At 45.6% G+C, this 15,985-nt stretch overlaps 1 protein-coding gene across 1 annotated transcript in view; it reads right to left on the reverse strand.

Moving 5' to 3' along the window:
• Positions 1-12,421, reverse strand: part of USP25 (ubiquitin specific peptidase 25) — a 131,429-nt gene extending 119,008 nt beyond the window's left edge. Inside the window, exon 1 of the mRNA XM_036243410.1 lies at positions 12,370-12,421. Coding sequence (XP_036099303.1) covers positions 12,370-12,414 — 45 coding nt within the window. The 5' untranslated portion in view covers positions 12,415-12,421. The remainder of the gene's footprint in view (positions 1-12,369) is intronic.
• Between the last annotated feature and the right edge of the window lie 3,564 nt (positions 12,422-15,985).

The following is a 15,985-nucleotide window of genomic DNA, read 5'->3' on the forward strand; positions in this document are numbered from 1 at the left end:
TCAGAAGTGTCCCAGCACCTAGAACGTTACCCCCCACCCAGTGGGCTTCAGCCATAATCTTCCTTTACGCCTTGGCCAGTCATCTGTGACCAGTCCATACTTCTCTGCATTAAACTTTCCCTGTTCAAATTATTGTGTGATTTCTCTACCTACCTGGACCCTTACTGATTCGACTTCCTGAAAAGCAATTTTTATACCCTAACAATAGGTCAATGACATAGTTCGGTGTTTTTAGACAGTGAGTCTCAAACACAACTAGGAAGGAAAAAAGTTAACCATGGATGCCAAGTCCTACCCCACAACGACTGTTCACGGAGCACTTATTAGAAATGTCCAAGGCATCAGAGACTTCATTATGTAGGCATGCTTGACTAAAGTATTGGCCGCCAGTGACCCCAGTCCCTCTGCGCTCCCGGGACTGGGGGGGGGGGGGGGCTGCAGGTCTAAGCCTCGGTTCGCAGTGGTTGGTTTTCTGAGGCAAAGCCCCCATCCCGAAGCCACTTAGTCCCCCAACCAGGAGTTACCGCACTAGCATAGGAAAGACTACATACTTATTTTTAGTCTACCACATCTAGCCACGTAAAGTTACTCTGTCAATAACAGAAGGCACCAAGTTGGCTCATTTCTTTGCCCTTGACTTCTCTCTGCCTCGGGTGATACCATTGACCTGCCTATGAGTCTTCAACAGCTCGTTTCAGCCAGTACTACACACTCTGTGAGGTCTTTCCGGTTCTGAGACCGCTGCTTGGTCACCAACACAGCCTGAGCACACTGCAGTTCACTTCAGACAGCACGTATGCGTCTCTGGCTCCCACCGTCCCCAAACTATAAGCTTTTGGTATAGTACTCATGTATTAACCTGCTTAAAATAAAGACAGAATAAACAAATGTATGAGCATGACAATGAGAGAGACTGGGTATTTAAGCAGGAAAAGGCAATTAAAAATCTGAAATGAGCCCGGCCAGTGTGGCTCAGTGGTTGAGCGTCGACCCTGCACCAAGAGGTTGCCGGTTCGATTCCTGGTCAGGGCACATGGCCAGGTTGTGGGCTGATCCCCAGTGGGGGGCGTGCAGGAGGCAGCCCATTGATGTTCCTTTTCATTGATGTTTCTATATCTCTCTCCCTCTCCCTTCCTCTCTCTCTAAAATCAATAAAGAAAAAAAATTTTTTAAAAAACCTGAAATGAGAGTTTATGTGAGGGTGTAAATTTAATTTATTTTAAATATACAAACTTGGCAGTAATGAATCTACATAACTCAAAAAACACATGATCCCTCAAAGACAGAGCTTGCAAAGAAGCAGAAAATCGTAAGACTGAGCCTGGGAACATTCCCAGTTAAGCAGCAGAAATGTAGCGTATTATATCGGCAGGAAAATGTTCCTGGGCTGTGCAGCCCACACGTAAACAGTGTAAACATCTGTCCTGAAAGTGCACGCAGCAAAACCTGCCGAGCTCAGATAAGTCTGCCCGACAGCCAGGCCGCCTTTCTGCGCTCCTTACCCCCAAATCCTCCACTTCTTTCTGTGTGTAATACATGCTCAAACACTAAATATTTTGGCAGCACATTTGAAAGGTGTAAAACCTTCACCCCAAACAAGTTCAGCACCCTCAGGGGGAAGCAATACCTACAGCACCACTGTTCATGCAGCATATGACACTGTCTCGGTGTCTGGAAAAGGGGCGGTGTGGCCCCGACTGCCCAGCACTGCGACCTCTTCACGGGGTGCAGGGCTTACGAATTCTACAAGACAACATTTACTCGGCATGAAGGTACACGTCAGCTTTCACTGTGACCTCTTTCACACAACTGTGCCCACTCTGCACAGATCGCACGACCTCTTCCAGTCCACGCGCCGCTGGAGAGAACGTGGATTACAATGTTTTCCACAAGCATACAATGTTGCACGCTAGGATCAAACCTGGAGACACATCTGTGGAAACACTGTAACAAGGAGGCGGAGAAAGAACCAGGGACACAGATGTCATGTGGACGACAACAGCTATAAAATCTACTCCCGGCATCTACCATCTTACAAGAAAATCCTGACAGACATGCATTGATGACCGTGGGTGAAGCTGGAAATGCCCAGTCACCTCCTATAAATCATGACCTCTGTCAAATCAAGTCACCCTTGTTACTCTGAATTTTACTAACTTTATAGCTTTGGTTACATCTAAGTTATCAGCGGATGTTTGACTTCCGTGTGCGAGGGTACACAATAGGACGGAATAAATGGATGCCTAGTTCGTAGTTATGCAAGCTTCAGTAAAACGACAATAAAAAATACTTTCGTTCAAGGGAAAGTCCCTGAGACCTATTTTCCTTTAAAAGAAATTCCCAACTCAAGAATGAATATGGAGTCATCAGGAGGAGTATTAACAGGAGAAGCTCTGCAGCACAGTTGCTATTCTGCAGAAGGGACATCTGGATTTAAATACCTACTCGAACAATATGCAACATTCAAATCCAAGTGCAATGGGACTTAAAACACTGAAGGTAAAACTAGAGAAACACTTGAGGGCCGTAAAAGAATTTTTTATGCAACAGTGTGGAAGTTCAAATAAAAAAGGAAACATACATGACAGTAAGTTAAAACAAACTTCTATGTAGAAAAGGACATCATAAAGGAAGGAAACAGACATCCTGAAAAAGGGAAAAGATATTTGCAAAATATGTCAGTGGGGGAAGAAAAATAGCATCTAGATTCTAAAGAACTCCTTCAAATAAAAATGGAAAAAACAACCCGAAAGAGAAAATAAACAGCAGAAACAAATGTGAATTTCACAGAAAACACTCAGCGGTCCATTGATATGTGGAAAGAGAAGCAAGCAGTCACCAGCAGTGAAATGGTCAAGTTCTGGGGGAACAGAAGCATGACTGAACTACATTCATCAGTCTCATAAACCTCGACTCCCACACCTCAGAGCACACACAAAAATAAACTCCACGGAGATCACAGACCCAAGCATGAAAGCTTATTTTGTAAAACATTTTAGACAAAAACGTAGGAAAAAGTTTTTGTGGACAAAGTTAGAAAATATTAGGTTAAAGTACATTAAAAGAAAAAAATGTATAATGAATTTTATCAATATTCAAACACTTGGACTTCACAGAAATTGACAAGAAAATGAAAAGAAAATAAGCTACATTCTGAGAAAAATTATCTTTATAATAAAAGACATATTTAGAATATGTAAATTCTTTCAATAGCAAGATATAGACTACAGAAGATTAAAAAAAAAAAAAAAGGTCAGTAATCCCAGCCGGTGTGGCTCAGTGGTTGAGCGTTGACCCTGCACCAAGAGGTCGCTGGTTTGATTCCCGGTCAGGGCACATGCCCAGGTTGTGGGCCTGATCCCCAGTGGGGGGCGTGCAGGAGGCGGCCAGTCGATGTTCTCTCTCATCAATGTGTCTACCTCTCTCCCCCTCTCCCTTCCTCTCTCTAAAATCAATAAAGAACAATAAAATTAATTTAACGTCAGTTTGAAGCATGAAAAAGAAAAAGACTTTCATTCTTCAGCAGTGAGCCTTTCTATTGTGTTAGTTTTTAAAAAAAACTATGAAAAAAAGTGGGCACTTCCCTTTTGTTTTGTGAGCATATTAATACTTGCTCCTACAGTGTGTTACCTCTAGCAACTGCTTTCACATTTTAGCCATTTTCAGACTTGGAAGAAAATAATTAGCTATTGTCATTGCTGATCTTGTGAGAATATAAATGGATAATATATGAGAAGCATCAGTATTTTTAAGTCATCCAAAAATGGCTAATGAGCACATACAAATGTTCAAAACTATTAGTCACTGGGAAAACAGAAATTAATCCAACAATGAGGTACTACAACATTCTCACTAAAATGGCTAAAACATAAAATGTGACAATACTAAGTGCTGACAAAAACGGAGACCAGCTGAACTCCCACACCCTGCTGATGGGAATGGACAGTGGCACAACCACTTTGAGTAATTGTTTAGCAATATCTTATAACAAATACATCTGAATATTTGCCCAAGAGAAATGCAAATATAGCTCCTCAAAGACCCTCCTACAAGTGTACACGAAGCAAACATCAATCGTTAGAGCCACAAACCGGAAACAACTCAAAGTACACCAGCAGGTACACACTTCCACAGATTTTGAAATATTACAATATTTGTCTGCAATAAAGGAAAACAAAGTACTAATACATGTAACAACACAGCTGAATATCAGAAATATTTCACTGGGCAAAAACTGTCCAATGAAAAAAAATTATGATTCCACTTATGCGAAGACCCCAAACAGCCAAAACTGATCGACGGTGATAGAAATCAGATCAGTCCGGAGTGAGGGGGGCAGGGATACGAACAGGAAGGGCAACACAGGCACTCTTTCGGAGTGACAGGACTATTTTGTATGCCAAAGCTCATCTACGTATACACGCTTAAATGGGTGGCTTCATTTTTTTAATTCAATTTTTTGTCTTTTTAAATCCCCACCCAAAGATATTTCTCCATTTATCTTTATATAGAGTGGGAGGGAAGGGTGAGGGGAGAGAGAGAGACATCGATGTGAGAGAGACACACGGACTGGCTGCCTCCTGCATGACCCTGACCAGATGAACCACAACCAGGTACGTGCCCTTGACTGGAATCGAACCTGAGACACTTTGGACTGCGGGCCGACGCTCTAACCTCTGAGCCAAACCGACCAGGGCTATTTCATTTTGTGTAAATTATATCACAGTAACACTAACTTCAAGAAGTCAAGACAGCAGGTAGCGGGAAATCGAAGGGAGAGCCACTGTGGGTGAGGCAAAAAGGAACCTTCTAGCATACTAAGATCATCTATTTCATGTCCAGGTAGTGCAAAGGGTAGTCATTTTATGACATTGCTTTAAAGTACACGTAAGTTTTCATGTGCTGTTTCACACACATTGAAAAAAACACACCAACTTTCGGAAATGATTCGCACACACAACAGCCAGAGAAAGCCTGGTGGAGAGAAGGGGCCGACACACACTCACCCCCAGCCCGGGAGCTTGGGGTGAAAACGTTCACCGGCGTCGCTCAGAGCCAAAAGGGAAAGTACACGCAAGCATCAAAATTTGAAATAACACATGAACCTCTAGCTCTTTAGAAACAGAACCCTCCTAATAACGTGTGTGTATGGCGAACACCTGTGGACACCTCAGACGTGCATTAGGTACCCCGGCGGAGAACCGTCCTGTACAATCAGCAGTGCGCTCTGGCCAGCGTGGCTCAGCGGTCAGAAGACCGAAAGTAACAATCTGGACAACAAACTACAAAGTTATCTCAGCGCATAGGAGATACACAAAGTGAAGGAAATTATAAAATAAAATTTGAAGCAAGAGAGAGAAATAATATCTGATATTCAAATGATAGTTACAAAAAGGGAACAAGTGAAATAGAGTAGAAGCAATCATTTTAAAATACCTTTTTCCTGAGAAGAACACTAAAATGTTCAGAACAGAAATCCTAGGCAGGATTATTAAAAAGATACATACACACACACACCAGAGAGATGCAAATTAAAACAACAATGAGGTATCACCTCACACCTGTCAGAATGGCCGCCATCAACAAATCATCAAACAACAAGTGTTGGTGAGGGTGTGGAGAAAAGGGGACTCTAGTACACTGCTGGTGGGAATGCAGACTGGTGCAGCCACTATGGAAACACTATCGTGTTACCTCAAAAAATTAAAAATGGAACTGCCAATGGACCTAGTAATCCCACTTCCAGGAATATACCCTAAGAAGCCTGAAACACCGATCAGAAAGAATATATGTACCCCCATGTTCATAGCAGCACTATTTACAATAGCTAAGATCTGGAAACAGCGCAAGTGCCCATCAGTAGACGAATGGATAAAAAAGCTGTGGTACATGTACACAATGGAGTACTATGCAGCTGTAAGAAAGAAAGATCTTTTATCCTTTGAGATGACATGGGAGTGGGGGGCCTGGAGAATATTATGCTAAATGAAATAAGCCAAGCAGAGAAAGACAAACACCACATGATCTCACTTGATAAAATTACATGGAAAGAAATCATCATCTCCCAGAATTTAAGAAATAGAGAAAAGAAACAAAAACACATTAAATATTCAAATCACACTATAAGTGTCCATTTAGTATGTATATGCAACTTTAACTTTCAAAGAATACGCATCCTTTTCCTATGCTCATTTTCTCATGTACTTAGTCAAAAGAACATCTCATAAATTTCTAAAACTATTACTAATCATATTTTCAAAACAGTGCCTCAAAGCTAAAAATCAACAATTTTTAAAATGCAACATCTTGAAAAGTAAATTCCCCCCACCAAGAAAAATCTTTTAATGGGAAAAAATATCAAAACCAAAACAAAATCAGATGAAGATCCACAGCCCAAAAGGCTGTTCATTATTAAACGTGACTGGAAAGTCACTAAATGTGAATTCAAGTACAAAAAGAGCAACAAGAACCACCAGAATGGGTAGAAAGGTGGAATTATTAAAAGGAAAAAATAGTAAGTTAGAAGATGAAACAAGTTACACATAAAGCAAAAAGCTGAATTTTGGAAAAGCCCAATAAAGTACATCAACACCTGGCAAACATTACGGGGAACAAAATAAACAGAAATTAGAAAGGACCAACCTACATATACATAGATCTAAGAGAAAAGATCAGGCCCGGCCGGTGTGGCTCAGTGGTTGAGCGTCGACCCTGCACCAAGAGGTCGCGGGTTCGATTCCAGGTCAGGGCACATGCCCAGGTTGTGGGCTGATCCCCAGTGGGGGGCGTGCAGGAGGCGGCCAGTTGATGTTCTCTCTCATCCATGTTTCTATCTCTCTCCCCCTTCCTTCCTCTCTAAAGAGAGAGAGAGAGAAAAGATCAGACTACTGTATATGGAAATCTAAGTGAAATAAAATCTGAATCTATAAAACAGTCTTAACCTTGACCTGGAAGAAGAAGAAAACCTAACAGATAAAAATTTGGAAAAGCTTCTCTAACACTTGCTGTAAACAAAATGGTCATCCTGATGTCGGTAAATTCATCAAAACTTCAAAGTATCAAGTGCTTAGGTTGAATGGTTTTTAAAAATCCCTTAATGCCACTAATTTGGAAGGACTGACCTAATCCTAGAGTAAACAGTTCCAAAAGCACAGAAAACCACAAGAACACTTTCTAACTCTTGCCGGTCTAGCCCTGAAGCCCACAAGCACAAAAGCAAACTGTGTAGCCAGTCTCCTGTAAGAACACAGATGCCCAATTCTAGGTGAAATTTAGTAAATGCATTTGGAGTTACCATGATTCAATGAGATGCTACCACAGAGCCACACAGCATAATGGTTAAGACCAGGAGCTGCTGAGACTCACGGTCCCGAGTTAACACACAACAGGGAAATGTTACTCTAGTTATTAACTTCTCTAATACTGTTACCTCAACTACAACATGAAGGGGAAGAGAAAATAGTGTTCATCTAATAAGGTAGTTAGGAAAATTAAATAAAAAACAAACCTCGCCCAGCCAGTGTGGCTCAGTGGTTGAGCGTCGACACTGCACCAAGAGGTCATGGGTTTGATCCCAGGTCAGGGCACATGCCCAGGTCGTGGGCCGATCCCCAGTGGGGTGTGTGCAGGAGGCAGCCAGTCGATGTTCTCTCTCATCGATGCTTCAATCTCTCTCTCCCTCTCCCTTCCTCTCTCTCTAAAACCAATACAGAAAAAAAAATTTAAAATAAAACACAAAGCTTAAAAAACGCTTAACCCAGCTGGTGTGGCTCAGTGGACTGAGCACAGTGCCATGTACCAAGAGGTCACCGGTTTAATTCCTGTTCAGGGCACATGCCCAGGTTGTGGGTTGGATCTCCAGAAAGGGGGCATACAGGAGGCGGCCGATCATTGTTCTTTCTCATAAATGTTTCTATCTCTCTCTCTCCCTTCTTCTCTCTTTAAAAAAATAAATGAAAACATATATTAAAAAAAACCAAAACTCTTCGCATAATTCATTAAGTACATAGTCAATATTCCATGTATGTTATCTATTACAACATTCTTATTATTGACACATAAAATATCACAGAAGTTATTGCAAAAAAAAAAAAAAGGTATTTAGTAGAATCAACATCCTAAATCAAATTGCAAAACAGTTTAAAAACTTGGAACTATAAGAAATTTCCACATCATCATGAAATGATACATAGTGACACTAATCCTAGTGGTATTCTATAATCTTATCTAAAGCAATAAAAAAGTCAATGAAAGAGGTATGAGTATTGACAAGGAAGATGTCAGAATAAAAATTATTTGCAAGTGGTATAAACTTTCCGCACAGAATATTGAAGAAAATCAATGGGATATCTATTAGAACTGATGAGCATTCATAAAGGAAGCTGGATACTATGTTAGTATACAAATCAAAATTAGGTGAGAAAGAGAAGGAATAACAAGGGAATAAGTAGCTGGATCCCTACGACTCAGCTCAAACCAAGTCTTAAGCCAATAACAAGACGAGCAACTCCTTAGTACTAAGGAATCTTCATCTTATGTAATGTTTCCAGTGACTTCTACAATGTTAACTGTCCCTTGAAAGGCCGTATGATACCTTTGTAACTTTACACGATACCTAACGAGAAAATACTACATTATTTTATCTACGAAATTTACCCTGAATCCAGTTTGTATTCTTTCCTAATTTTTGGTTTAACTCCTAATTTGGTTCTCCGTGACATCCTTCCCACCTAACCCCAATATAATTATTTGAAAACTGATTGTTGATCCATCAGATTCCTTCTTCTTCCACCCTGTAGCACTTCCTTCTTAATCCCCCCTATCTGGGGTGAGCGAAGGCTTATATCCACTGAACATTCAGATCTGAAATGTTGCTCATGTCTAATCACACAAACTTTGCGGATTTAAAACATGATCCAGAGGCATTTAATGACTTGCCCAAGGTCACAGGAAGGTGATTTATATCCTACCCACATCCTACTGTCTTTTCACTACACTGCCTGTATTCCAACAGTTGTCCGGTACGAATTTTCATTGTCTCATAATAATGTTAAATCTTGAGGTTCAGTGAGGGGACAAAAATAACTACTACCTTTGCATCCCTTTTAGAAAACATTCACTCTATTACATCATCAAATATACCATATACAAGGCACTGTTATAAGCCCTATGGTGAAACGAAACCAAACTACCTGCCCTTGTAAACCTTCCATTTATTCAAAGCAGGATACATTTACCATGAATAGTATACAGCTCATTTCACTCTGTAAATTAATTCGATTCCTAGGAAGAAGTCTTTCATTGCTGCCCGGAAGGATCCTCACTTGGGACCTGAATCTCTGTATCACGCTCCTGAGATCTAAGATTCCTTCACTTAGAAAAATGACAAGCATAAAGATTTAAGATACAGGTCCAAGACCAAAGGCCAGGATTTAACCGGACCCAATCTGCCTCCAAGGCCACCTCGCCTGTGTCATCCAGACCTCGGAAAAGCAGGTCTGTGCACTTGTACTGCATCTCCTAAGTCTCCGTCATGATCAATCTTCAGCATCAAGCACAGAACACATCTGAGGAGAAGACAGTCCCTTGACTTGCAGTATATTGTGACAAGCTGTTCTTAAGTATACCAAGAGCTATGAGTTTTGTGTTGTGCTGCTTAAAAAAAAAAAAAAAAGATCACTAATCATAATCCTTCTGGAAGGAAAATAAAAACCTTGAAAATATAGGGAACTGTTCCAACCACCAGAATTTAGCTATTTTACATACAATCAATGTTATACACATGCATACACACACACACACTGTTTTTTTAAGGAGAGCAGAAAATACACTAAAATTCTGGTTGTGCAATATGCACTAGACAACTCTCATTTTCCTGGTAATTCATAAAGTGTCAAAGGGAAATCGAAGTTTCACTTTTGTTTTCTTCTAAAGTATGAAGTTTACTTCCTAGTTACTAGCTTGAGGTCTACTTCCTACTTACTAGCTTGCTTACTAGCTTGGTGGATTTAAACGTATCAATTTATTTGAAGTAGGTGGTATAAAGTATACATACTCATATAAATATTTTTAAAATAGCTCTAATATGAATAACAAAGCAATAGTATAGTAATATAGAAAGTAAGCAAACATATTAAGTGTTTCTTTTAAAAAAATACAAATACTATAAGTCTAAAAATAATTATACTGCTCTACAAAAAAATTCCCCAATACCAATAAAATAATCTGACATGCACTAAAAATGGCATCATAATGGTACTACTTTAAATTGACTACTATTCTCTTTATGTAAGGAGAGGGGTCATTAAACTAGGAAATTGTACTTGATGGCCAAGATCACTTTCAGTCATTTGATTCTTAATCCTACAACTTTATGTATAAACCTCTGAACCAGGCAGATCTCTATCATCTGATTCTATGCTAAAGAAGGTACTTTAGTCAAAAACAACTTAACGTTTGCCATTGTTCAGATTTAGGAGTTGTCAAAAATAGCTGCCCTTCCTCCTTTGAAATAGGCTTTAATTTTCAACACTGAAAAGAACTATAAACAAAAAGATACCAAATCTATTCAGTGTTACTTAGTATGAGTGACCACGAAATCCTCTTCTAAGTATTAACACTTTATCACATACTCAAACATCAAGCACCAAAGTGTAAGACATTCAAAACAGAATAGAGGGGATTAGGAGACAAGCTGTTCCAAACTCCTATCAAATCTAGAATTGTTTTACTGTAAGTAAACAGCAGTGTACAATAACCTGCATGTACCAGTAGCCCCGAACCAGAACACACACGAACACACGCGAGTTACAAGAGAACTTTCCCAAGGGGCCTGAAATAACAAAGCACTGTCCCTCGCTTTCCAAAATTCCTGAGCATCTTCAATGACTTCAAGCACTATCATAAAATTCTAAAAATAATCTCAAAGCAGAAACTGAGCAGGCCGCGAACACAGACACTGACCATTTTAAGACAGCAGGCCTCACGCCACAACCCGGCACAGGTAGGATCCCCGATGCCAAAACTACAGCAGGGTGCGGCGTTCATTCCTCCCCGGATAAACCACACACGGTTTTGGCAGCTGCTCACGGCCAAGAGTAGTGATCCCCATAATTCCAACAGGACTAACGCAATGTTTTCCTGTTACCCGAAATGCTTCTCACACAAATGACCAAAAAAAAAATTAAGTCACGGCCAACCACTCCGCAGGATACAGTTCAAGCCGTGGTCGTGCGCGTGAGAGTCTGAAGGCAAAATCTCGAATCCAAGAAGCGTCTCTCACCACTGACTGGAAAAGACTGAGGCTGCACAAACATAAGATTTTCTCTGTGTCTTTTTTTTAAACTTAAGTGACCATTTGAACGTGTGACTGAGGCCAGAGTAAAGGGTCAACGATGGAACAAGGTCAAACTCAAGGGACAAAAGATTCCTGGAATAAACGTGACCAGAAGGGTTTCCTCCTAAGGGGCAGGTCCTAGACTCAGAAAAGGGGGAGGGGGTGGAGGAAAGAGAAACAGAAAGAAACAGGAGGAAGGGAAACCGCCAAGTCCTCTCGGGGCACAGCGACCCCCGGGCCCACGTACCTGCCCCGCCGGGCAGGCAGTCCCGTTCCGGGGAGCCCCTGGGGCGCAGGAGCAGGCCTGGCCCGCCCCCGCCCTGGAAACACTCACTGTGCCCAGAAGGATGACAACTGGCTGCTCATCGCAAAGGGCGAGAAGTTTAATGAGGAGGCCACGCGGAAGCGTGGAGGAATGTGGGGTCGCTCTCCGTCAGCGCCGGCCCGGCTGGGGTCGGGGGACAATCGGCAAGAAGGGGGTGGACCCGCTGACTGCACCCGCTCCCCGCGAGCGGCCCCACCGGCGCGGCCCCCGAAGGCGCGGGAGGGCGCGGGGAGCCGGGCGCTGGGGAACCAGGCGGCGGGGAACCAGGCGGCGGGAGAGAGCCGGGAGCCGGGCAGCTGGGAGCCGGGCGGCGGGAGGGAGCCGGGAGCCGGGCAGCTGGGAGCCGGGCGGCGGGCAGCCGGGAGCCGGGCGCGGGGAGCCAGGCGGCGGGACGGAGCCGGGAGCCGGGCAGCCGGGAACCAGGAGCCGGGCGGCGGGAGGGAGCCGGGAGCCGGGCATAGGGGGCCGGGCGGGGGCAGGCCGGTGGAGCGGCACGTCGGAGGGCGGCGGGAGGGAGGGCGCCGGGGGCCGGGCAGCTGGGAGCCGGGGAGCCGGGAGCCGGGCGCGGGGAGCCAGGCGGCGGGAGGGAGGGCGCCGGGGGCCGGGCAGCTGGGAGCCGGGGAGCCGGGAGCCGGGCGCGGGGAGCCAGGCGGCGGGAGGGAGGGCGCCGGGGGCCGGGCCGGGCCGCGCGGCGGGCGGGCGGGCTCACCTTCTGCGCCGCGCTCTGCTGCAGCACGTTCTGCTCCACGGTCATGGCCCCGGCGGCGGCGGCCGGCTCCTCGCGCGTCCGCGGGCCCGGGCGGCCACGCTCGGCCGAGCCGCAGGGAGCAGCGCGGGCGGCCGGGGACAGCGCCCCCGCCAGCCAGGCGCGAAGGCGACGGCGGCCGGCGTGCGCGGGCACCGCGGGCACCGCGGGCGGGCGGGCGGCGCAGCGCGGGCAGCGAGGGCCACGGCGGCGACCTCACGACTCGGCGCGGCGGCCGCGGCCCGGAGCGCAGACGCCGGCGCGGGGCGGGGGGCGAGCCGGCCGCGTCACGCGCGCTCCTGGCGGGCGCTGGGCCGCGGGGGAGGCAGGCGCGGCGGGAGCGGCCGGAATGGCGCTGTCCTGCTCCCGTCGGGCCCGCCCCGCCCGCGGTGCCCGCCCCGCCGCGGCTCCGCCCGCCGGCCCCGCCCGCGGCCGCCCTAACCCTACATTGTGACCCGCGGGCGGCCGGCCGAGGCGGGGCTGCCGGAGTCCCGCCCCCCCGCCCCGCCCCGGCCCCGCCCCGCGCGCCCCAGCTCCCCGCGCTCCCGGACGGGCGAGGGCGCGCCCCGCAGGCCGGGCTTCCTGCTGCCTCTGGGCGGGCGGCGCGGCCGCTGCGCCCGGGCCCGCGGGCTTCCGAGCCGAGGCCCGAGGCTGCGCGCCTCCCCGCGCCCGGGAGCGGCCGGCTCGCCGGCCCGCCGCGTCCCTGGGAGCCGGCGCGCCCCCGCCAGGCCCCGCGACGCCGGCCCAGACCGCGAGGGGCCCACCCGCCCCTCCCGGACGCCCGCCCCTCCCGGACGCCCGCCCCTCCCGGACGCCCGCCCTCCGCCTGCGCCTTCCAGGAATTTCCCGGGCGCCGGGCTCGCCGGAGGGAAAAGTCAGGAGTGATTGACCTGAAGGGCCGTCAGGAGCCCTGCTGGAATGTGCCTGTCTCCTCTCCGGCCGTTTCCTGAATCAATACCGACATGCTCCTCCCCGGCCTTCGTCCAGACCTGTGCCGCCACTGCCCGGCCCTGAGCCACGAGGTTTATTTCCCGGAGATTTGATACAAATGAAGTAGGGTCTGTGAAGCAGAACATGACAAAAGTGCTGCTGCCCAGATGCTACATTCTTCTAATACCCCAGATGTCAAACTACCACCCTGCAGGGAATACCTGACAATACACCACCGCACGGAAACCCTGATCTGGAGAAAGCAGCATCTGTCCTCAAAAAATCTTGTTTCAGGAGCTCACCTGGGGACGGGAGGCCAGGGAGCTGCTGGGGGGAGGGGAGGGGAGGGAGGAGGAGGGGAGGGTGGGGGGGGGGGGGTCAGCCCACTGTCAAAAATTCAGTGCACACAGGTGCAAATATGGGTACAATTTTTAATCCGTTGACCAGGAAAAGCAAACTTGGTAAATGATCCTTGACGTCTTATTTGGTTTTATTTAATAATCATAGATCAAGTAACTCTTAAGGCTTTGTAACCAAGCGGTGCCCATCACAACAGTTTTTTGGCACCTTAGATTGTTTGTAACCCCCCCTTTGAGACCTTTTCCTTGAGTCTTCATATTTTTTGGTGATTCGATTTTCACAAATTACAAATTTTATTTCATGGATATGTCTCTGCCAGAAGAATTTCAAAAAACATGTGAGAGGGTTGGAAGCCCTTATGCAACAGTTCTGATTGCACACTTTTTTTTTTTTTTTTTTTTTATGAGAGTGCTGAGACTCAGACACTGACTTGTCAAAGAAGGCATACCAGAACCCATTCTTCCTCATTCATAGACCAAAGTTCTGCTCAACGTATCGATTTCATGCTTCTCTGTAGTTTAGATTTAACCAGAAAATCTATCAGGTTCATGATATTAGAAATTAACAAAGTTAAATCGAGGCCAGCCAATGTGGCTCAGTGGTTGAGCGTAGACCCTGCACCAAGAGGTCACCAGTTTGGCTCCTGGTCAGAGCACATGTCCAGGTTGTGGGCCCGATCCCCAGTTGGGGGCGTGCAGGAGGCAGCCAGTTGATGTTCCCTCTCATGGATGTTTCTGTTTCTCTCTCCCACTCTATTCCTCTTTCTAAAACAATAAAGAAAAAAAATTTTTTAAAGAAAGCTACATCGAACATAAAAATCAAGTACATATTGTGGTTAAAAAAAAAAAAAAGATATCTCCAGATACTAAAGATTAGTTTCAAGCATTGGCAATAAGTATTCCTCTGAGTTAAAATTTTTAGTTCCACCCAGACATGATCTTACTAGCTAATCATCAAATGAAGCTTTATATAGGGTGGTCATAACTTGCCCACTTTGGTAATTTATTCACAGCTTACTTCTGATGGTTTTCTACTTTTTATTTTTTAATCCGCACCAGAGGATATGTTTTTATTGATTCTAGAGAGAGGGGATGAGGAAGGGAAAAACATCAATCAGTTGCCTCTGTTACAGGCCCTGCCCAAACGGAACCCGAAACCTAGGCCTGTCCCCTGACCCCGGGAATGGAACCCGTACACCTTTGGTGTAGAGCCACCCAGCCAGGGCCTTACTTATTTTTTATTTTATTTTTTTTATCCTCACCCGAGGACATTTTTCCATTTTTTGTTCAGGTAGAGTGGGAGGGAGAGAGAAGAACAGAGAGAGAGAGAAACATCGATGTGAAAGGGACACATCGAGTGGCTGCCACTCGCACAACCGACCAGGGCCGGGGACAAACTGCAACCGAGGTACATGCCCTTAGCGGGAACCGAACCCGGGTCTCTCAGGACCGCAGGCCGACACTCTAACCGCTGAGCCAAACCAGCCAGGGCCTTACTTATTTTTTTTAACCTTAATTTTTTTTTTTCTCATTTATCTTCAGATACAGTGGGAGGGAGAGAGAGAGAGAGAGAGAGAGAGAGAAATCCATGTGAGAGAGACACATCATTTGGTTGCCTTCCACCGGACCCTGACCATAGCCAGGGACAAACTGCATCCTAGGTATGTGCCCTTGGCTGGAATCGAACCCATGACTTTTTGGTCTGTGGGCTGATGCCCCAACCACTGAGCCTAACCAGCCAGGGCTTAACCTTAATTTTTATTTTGTAGAACTTTGAGAAGAAAATGTCAAGTTTCCTTGTAGGCATTCCTTCTTAGAAAGAGTACTATTGGAATGAATAGAAAATGGAAATTTGAGAATTTGGATAAATTTGCACATAACACCCATTGCCAGTATTCTAATTCATTTTTAAAACCTGTCACCATGTCAGTTTTGTTGCTCATGAATCAGTCTTCAAATGTATAGCTGTTGAAATAACAGCCTAGGTGATACTATGTAATAATTCCTAAACTGTTGCTTTACTCGGGATTGTTGACACGCAGGTAAACTTGTAAAGTGATAGATTTCAGATAACATTTAAAATTTAGTTTTTACTGCCGAGTCTATTTTTCTATTTTGGATCAAAATTATGCTTCTTCTAGTATATAATATTGTGTCTCGTATGTGAACCAAGGAAACTGGTATTCTTCTATTTTGACTCTTCTTTTCTCTTTGTTTAGAAAAGGGTCTGAAAATCTGTTTCTGGACCCGGCATTTAATACGTTGCTAAACCACATTTGTAAGACACGAAT

The sequence above is a fragment of the Molossus molossus genome, unplaced genomic scaffold, assembly GCF_014108415.1.
Source record: "Molossus molossus isolate mMolMol1 unplaced genomic scaffold, mMolMol1.p scaffold_m16_p_5, whole genome shotgun sequence".
In the NCBI taxonomy this organism is placed as follows: Eukaryota; Metazoa; Chordata; class Mammalia; order Chiroptera; family Molossidae; genus Molossus; species Molossus molossus.